Here is a 7,381-nt window from a genome sequence, read left to right as displayed (position 1 = left end):
CTTATTCCAAGAATGGAGGGGAGACACCTTGTCTTTTTGTTCCAAGAATGTACGGGAGACACCTTGTTAAGATATATGAGTAATGGTTTAAATCTAGAAACTGATTTTCTCCCCTATTCATAACTTGAAAAAAGTGAAGATAATAAAATAAGATAGATAAAAATAATAATAATAAAGAAGTCTCTTAAGCCCCTTACTTTTCCCCACTTATAATATCATAATTATTATATAGTCATTAATAGTCTACTTGATCATCATCACTTATTAAATATAAAACTAAAATATACATAACGGTTATGCCTACTCAAATCCTTAAAAAAAATCATATTAAAGTTACACAACATGAATTTTCAAAATTATACTAACCTCTGAAATGTAATATTTCGTTCAAACAACAATTTTCAAAATTATGTTGACCTCCGAACTTACTTAAATATAATATCTCCTTCAAACATAAATTTTGAGAATTATACTAACCTCCGAATATATTTAAATAAAATATTCCGTTCAAACAAAGAACTTGCAAAATTATACTGATCTTCACAATTATTTAAATATAATATCTCGTTCAACACCGTTTTAGCCACAAACTACAGTAATAGTTGGGAGTAAAGTCATCAAATTTTGCCTTCAGCCAGAAGGCATATTTACCAGCTTCAAAATTCATATGATATTTTGAAAATAAAATTCGTTGCTTCAAAATTCAAGAGATGACTAAAGTTATGGTTACAGTGGCGAGAATATAATCCTTTTGTTCAAAATTCAAACGATGACGGAGGGTTATGGCGACCGTGTGATTGAATCAACCGTGTGCTAATACCTTGCGCTAAATTAAGTGCCCAATGCGCGCGCAGCGCCACCCCCGGGCCGCCCCGCCCCACCCGACTGACGGCGGGTCGATTCCGTGAATCGACCCGCTGCAGGTCGGGCGGGGTGGGGTGGCCTGGGGGTGGCGCTGCGCGCGGCAGCGGCACCCTGGGCCACCCGCCACGCCCGACCGGCGGCGGGTCGATTCCGGGAATCGACCCGCCGTCGGTCGGGCGGGGCGGGACGGCCCGGGGTGCTGGTGCCGCGCGCAGCGCCACCCTCGGGCCGCCCCACCCCGCCCGACCGGCAGCGGGTCGATTCCCGGAATCGACCCACTGCTGGTCGGGCGGGCAGGGTGGCCCGAGGGTGGCGCTGCGCGCGGCAGCAGCACCCCGGGCCGTCCCGCCCTGCCCGACCAGCGGCGGGTCGATTCCAGGAATCGACCCGCCGCTGGTCGGGCAGGGCGGGGCGGCCCGGGGGTAGCGCTGTGCGCGGCAACGGCACTATGTTTCATACACAGTACCAGAACCGTTTGACGAGATTGGAAGCCTTGTCATGGCAATACATTTCCGTTGCAATTTCTGGTGCGTCGCTTGCCTCACACTGTGTAAATCTAAAACCCAAACCCAACCCAAACATTGCCACTTTCAGCACTCAACCAACTCCAGAGAAGGGTAGCATCACATAGTTTCTTCAAAATGAATGTGGCTTAACAGAGACCAACATCACCACAGGATTCAAGCACTGCAACAATATACTTAACAGGCAATCAACCGAGTCTTTGGAAAATATCGTCCAATTGTTCAAGGATTGCGGCTTGAGTAAAGCTCAGACTCGAACCGCATTCCTTTCCAATCCGCGTCTGCTGCAACTCAATGCAGAAAGCAATCTCAAGCCTAAGATTTCCTTGTTTCGAACATTCCTTCGAGAGGAAGATTTAAGGAAAATCATCTCGGCGAATGCAAGGATTTTCAACAAGAATCTGGATGACACCATGAAAAATTCCGTGCCACTTTTACGGGAATACGGATTCCAAGGCAACGCCTTATCAGAGCTGCTAACAAAACAGCCCCGCCTGCTTATAACTTCAGCGAAACATATTACTGAAGCGTTTGAACTGGCAGGAAATTTAGGGCTTACGAAGGCTTCCAAGATGTTTGCCTATGTTTTCCAGCTTATTATTTCAACGGCGAGAGATAATACAGTCCGTAAATTGCAGAACCTCCAGGGTTTCGGGTTTTCAGAGGAACAAGTGAAGACGATGTACAAGTGGATGCCTTGTATAATGGGGATCACAGAGGAAAACATGAAGCGCACTAAGATTCCCGGAATCGACCCGCCGCCGGTCGAGAGGGCCGGGGCGGCCCGGGGGTGGCGCTGCATGGAATTGGCAATGTGGATCGTCATTTGATGCGTGGAATTGGTAATCCAGGGCTTGCCACGGCGGCCTGCCTCAGAGAACAGGGCGTTTCCTGTGTTATTCTGGAGAAAGCAGACTGCCTTGTTTCCCTTTGGCAACAGAGAACCTATAACCGTTTGAAGCTTCACTTGCCCAAACAGTTCTGCTTTTACGATTCATTATATTTTATTGATTCAATTTTACGTATTGTAATTTTTACATTTCTATCACATTAAGTAAATTCATATACTGTAATTTTACGTATTTTTACATTTCTACATACGACGAAATATCTGACGAGGACCTAACTATATTACAATAATGAAATTTCGTTTTATTATTTATTTCCGTATGCGACGACATATCTACATATCTAAATGAGTGGGAGTCTTCTGAATGAGACTAAATTCAATTCACAAACCATTACTTAATGAATTAGAGAGAATTTTTCAAATGACATTGACAATCTGACAATAGTCAAGTCACGAAAGAACATTTTGGAAGCCATTAATGCATACGGTATATGTTCACTGGATCATGATTTTTTTTTTAAATCTTTCTTCAATCAAAAGAATCGACACCTTTGTCATCTTACTTTGATATATTATCATTTTTATGCTTGGAATTATCATTTTATCATGATAATTACAAACCAGATTGCGATTTAATTGCAGTTGCATGATAATGTTTTCAATGCAAGTCTTCATGCTGCACATGTTCTTAGACAATAGGTCTGACTCTTTCATCCCATTCAAATTGGACCTGACACGACAATGCTCCTAGTTGTGCCTTTGTCCGACCATGTAGTCTATCAATTTAATCCTCTGTTAAGCTTCAGCTAATATGCACAACTATGCCAAACACAACCACCGCTCTTTATTCCACATAAAAGTCTCTACACATATTTATAGTAGATCTTCAATGCATGCTTTGGTACGTGGATTCGTAATTTGCAGGTATTCGTAAATGGAAAAAAGAAAAAAAATATTATGTTGCTCCTCTCAAATGATTACAAGCAAGCTTCATGCTAAAGTTTTCCACGACAAGTCAATGGGTCACAATCTACATCAATTTTCACATGCCAAGTCAAGATACCACAATCTCATTCTTTACTTCGATATCCATGGAAACAAGAAAATTAGTAGACTCTTCTTGTCTCTGAAATTTCTCTTTTTTAACCTCGAATTTTGGAGAAAGAAGTGATTGATACCTTTGGGAAAAATGTAGTCATTTTACTCCCGTCCATAGATAATACAACTGCAATTAACTCACAATCTGGTTTGTAATTATCATTTTTATGCTTTTGGTTTTGGTTTGTAATTATCATTTTTATGCTTGGAATTGATATCATTGTATTGGACGTTGTCAGTTATTTTTGTCTTTGACTTGTGGTTGCATTATGGTTTGGGTTTTGGCTGGTAATCATCAAGCTTGGTATTTATGTGAAATAGTTGTAGTTGTTCGTCTATGATATGTTGCAAATTATACAAGGGATTTAGTTTAACAATAAATTGGTCCTCCCCTCTGATCCATAACTCTGTATGTATCCCTAGTTGGATTTCAGTCACTGTGACTAACATAATAACGTGATGCCCTGCAACTGCACAGGTTCTGCCTGCGATAAGCTGCCTCACGCCATGTGGTGCTAAATTTCTAGACAGACAAAAGTTAGAGTTTGACTTTGTGATTCTGTGCATCGGGTATAGAAGTAATGTGCTCAACTGGCTCAAGGTAAACAAATATCTATTACATAACCTGAGTAATTAATTCAATATATTTAAAGCTTTGTTTGCATTTCTGAGTTGCTCATGAACATAATTATGTTTTCTCCAGGATTCCGATTTCTTTTCAGATGATGGAATGCCCAAGACGCCGTTTCCCGACAGTTCGAAGGGCGAAAACAGGCTGTATTCAGTAGGATTCACCAGGCGGGGGTTGCTAGGAGCATCACTAGACGCACGACGCATTGCTCAAGACATAGGCAGGCTACTAAGGGCAGGAAGGAAACAACAGTTTGTATTGGCATAAATCTTTTTGCCCGCCCAGGCCGGACACGAAACACCCACTGCCTGAATTTTTGGTTTCATTTTGGTAATATGTATGTCAACAGTGTCCATTTTCTGCGAGACACTTTTTACACAGCAGGGGATTTCTAGGTCGATGTACCGACTGTTTGCGATGGAAATAATCTTGCTCAAGAGAATTAATTTTCTTTAAGTACAAACTTGTATCGTGGTATTGAAAGAAACCTGAAAGAGCCAAACACTCTAATGGCGCAGAACTGAGATTATCCCATGCGCTCCGTGTACATTACCCATTTTCGCATCGGATATTCCTCTGAACAAAAGTTGCGATCTATGGATATTCCTCTGAATTGGTAATCCACACATCAAATTACGATCCACATTACCAATTCCACGCAGCGGCACCCCCGGGCTGCCCCGGCCCGCCCGACCGGCGGCGGGTCGATTCTGAAGCTATATTTTGCAGGAAAATTTCGTAGAAAATTTCATAGTCACTGCCATTTTTACAACAGCCGCAAAATTGACACCTAAAAAAAAAAAACATTATTCCAGTATCAACACTTTCTTTCTGAAGCTATATTTTGCAAGAAAATTTCGTAGAAAATTTCGTAGTCGCTGCCATTTTTAAAACAGCCGCAAAATTGACACCTAAAAAAAAACATCGTTCCAGTATACACACTTTTCGTTTTGAGCACTGTTTTTGTGGTTTTTTTGGGGTTTTTGGGCCAGAGTTCCCGTTTTGAGTTTATAGTTCCTGTTTCAAAGTTTACATTGTTCTAGGTCAAATTAGGTTAGAATAGCTAGATACTTGGTTTGCATGATCTTTGTTTGGTCAGTTTCAAGAAGTAGTGCGCAAAACACCTAAGAAACCTCCATGCCTACCCTTCCTCCATTAGCGCAACCTGATCCATCCCCTAGCTCAGATTATTTCCCTTCGTTTGCCACATTTCCTCACTTTGACCTAACCTCCATATTTTTGTGCAATGCTGCTCTATTCAGCCTTGAACAAATCCATCCATCCTCATCACTTCTCAGCTCCAATTTCGAAGTCTTAGACCTCTTCACACCCTCATCCAACCTCCATCTCCACTTCTCCACCTTTCTTCCACCTTCAATCCTCCAAACTCTCCTTTCGGAACATCCTGTAGAACCCCTGTAAACTTCCTGTAGAAGATCACGAGAGTGGTTTTTCAAGATCTGATCACTGTGAAACTCTCTGGAAGGGTGTTAGGGACCCCTTAGGCCCTCTTCTCACCTTCCCAACTTCCTGCAAGTGCCCTCACCATTTCCTTCCATCAATCAACCTCTGCACAATCAAAACAATTAAGAACATGCATAATAATTCTACAAGATTACTCAAAAATACAAAGACATTCCTTTTCATATTTCACTGCAAGAGTAGCTTAGTCACATGCATTCTACATTTCTAGAAGTCAATGGCATCCATTTCCACTGCTTTCATCTCTTTCCTCGCACCAGTAGGGTTAGTCTGTAAAACTCGGGTTTGCTAAGGTTTGCATTCCTTTTCCACTTTCAGCTTCTTCCTGCAAGTAGACTACCTTCCTTTGAGTTCGCTTCCTTTGACTACGGTGCACCGCCGCTTCCAAGTTTGTTACGAACTACCAGGTTGATAAAAGTAAAGAAGGGAGTCCCAGGAGTTGCAGCAGTATTGCGGCAATACTGCAGCCCACCACGGAGCCCCCCCTTCGTTGCATCGATTGGGTAGCAGGGGGGTCACAGGGGGGTCACAGGGGGGTTTTAGGTGGGCAGGTAGCCCCCCTCTGCTGGGTCTGAGGCAACGCCCTGTGAAATTTTGTTTTTTGGACCCTATATTAGGTTGGGCGGACCTACCTATGGTTTTCAGTCCATGGTTTTGGACGCAATGGTTTTCGTTCCATGGTATTGGATGCTTCGACATGTATACATATGTATTGTAACATTGAAAGGAACATAATAAAAAGTCAAGCTAGTAGTCCCGGTTTTGGGATCCAAGGGAAAATCTATGTGTATATTTGGTTTATGTGTTACGCTTTTGCATTGTTTATTTTCTGTGTTTTAGAATTTGTATGTAGGTAATTTCTGTACGGGTTAAAACCTACATGTCACACCTTGGCAACTGGCACATCCTGGCATGCCTTAATAGTTGACTTGTCTTGTCATACCTAACATGCCTTGGAACTATCTAGGATGTGTTAGTACTTCTTATAATTCCCTAGCACACCTTGGCACTCCATTGTTGTCATTCCCTCATAGATAGATTTACTTTCTTTACAACTTAGGAACCCAACCAAGTCATTGGAAAAACATTGTTGTGCCCAATGCAAAGTCTCCCTTTATGATCTAAAATTTCTTTGACCAACCCCTTATTATAATGGCATAGGCTTCCCTCATACAAGTCATATTTTGACCTTATTCTAACACACTTTGTCCTTGAGACACTAGGAATTCGTTGACACTGCTTCACACACACTGTTATTTGTTCATTTCCATGCATTTTGACCTAATTGTCCCTTGTGATTCCTTAACACCTTGTAACACTCCTCAACATGCATTGATAATTTCTGGCATGTGTAAGCATGCCATTTAATTCCTTCACCCTCCCTAGAACGCCTTAGCTATCATTCCCTCACAACTACCCTTACTTTTTCTGGGACTTGGGAACCCAACCAAATCTGTCCTTGACTAAAAAAACTTGACCAAGTTACGGTTACTAAAAATAGACTATTCATTATTCACCTGAGAACTAAATATAACTCATCTTAGGTTACTCATGTACAATTTCAACTTATCCCAATTAACAAGTTACAAGTTACGATGTCAAGGCTCACGTCCAACCGTGGCCATAAAATAAGTGAGCATCGTAGTTTACATCTTAATATGACATAGCACCTGACGCATCTAGCAGTCCCTTGGCACTATGTGGAACATGTTAGCACCCCTGCATTCCTTGACATGCTTTGGTAGTCCTTAGCACACCATACCACCCCCTGACATTCCCTGGCACTCTATCATGCCTTGGAACTTCCTGGCATATAACCTTATCACTCCCTCCTTAACACAGTTGAAACTCACTAAAAGTCCCTATCACAAACTCACATTCATTCATTCCATGCATTTTGAACTAGTTCTCCCTTGTGTTTCCATGGCACTC

At 41.9% G+C, this 7,381-nt stretch overlaps 2 protein-coding genes across 2 annotated transcripts; both read left to right on the top strand.

Moving 5' to 3' along the window:
* The first annotated feature begins 1,312 nt into the window (after positions 1-1,312).
* LOC149242188 (uncharacterized) lies at positions 1,313-2,218 on the top strand. Its single transcript, XM_089370785.1, has 2 exons — positions 1,313-1,391; positions 1,524-2,218. The coding sequence occupies exons 1-2, from the start codon at positions 1,313-1,315 to the stop codon at positions 2,216-2,218; spliced, it is 774 nt and encodes a 257-aa protein (XP_089226911.1).
* Positions 2,218-4,234, top strand: LOC149242187 (putative indole-3-pyruvate monooxygenase YUCCA3). Its single transcript, XM_089370784.1, has 3 exons — positions 2,218-2,415; positions 3,815-3,937; positions 4,040-4,234. The coding sequence occupies exons 1-3, from the start codon at positions 2,218-2,220 to the stop codon at positions 4,232-4,234; spliced, it is 516 nt and encodes a 171-aa protein (XP_089226910.1).
* Positions 4,235-7,381: the final 3,147 nt, after the last annotated feature.

Source organism: Pinus tabuliformis, chromosome 8, assembly GCF_031772625.1.
Source record: "Pinus tabuliformis cultivar Carrire ecotype Pingquan chromosome 8, CPIR1, whole genome shotgun sequence".
NCBI classification, from domain to species: Eukaryota; Viridiplantae; Streptophyta; class Pinopsida; order Pinales; family Pinaceae; genus Pinus; species Pinus tabuliformis.
The sequence above is the reverse complement of the archived record's forward strand: the minus strand, read 5'-3'. Positions and strand labels throughout refer to the sequence as shown.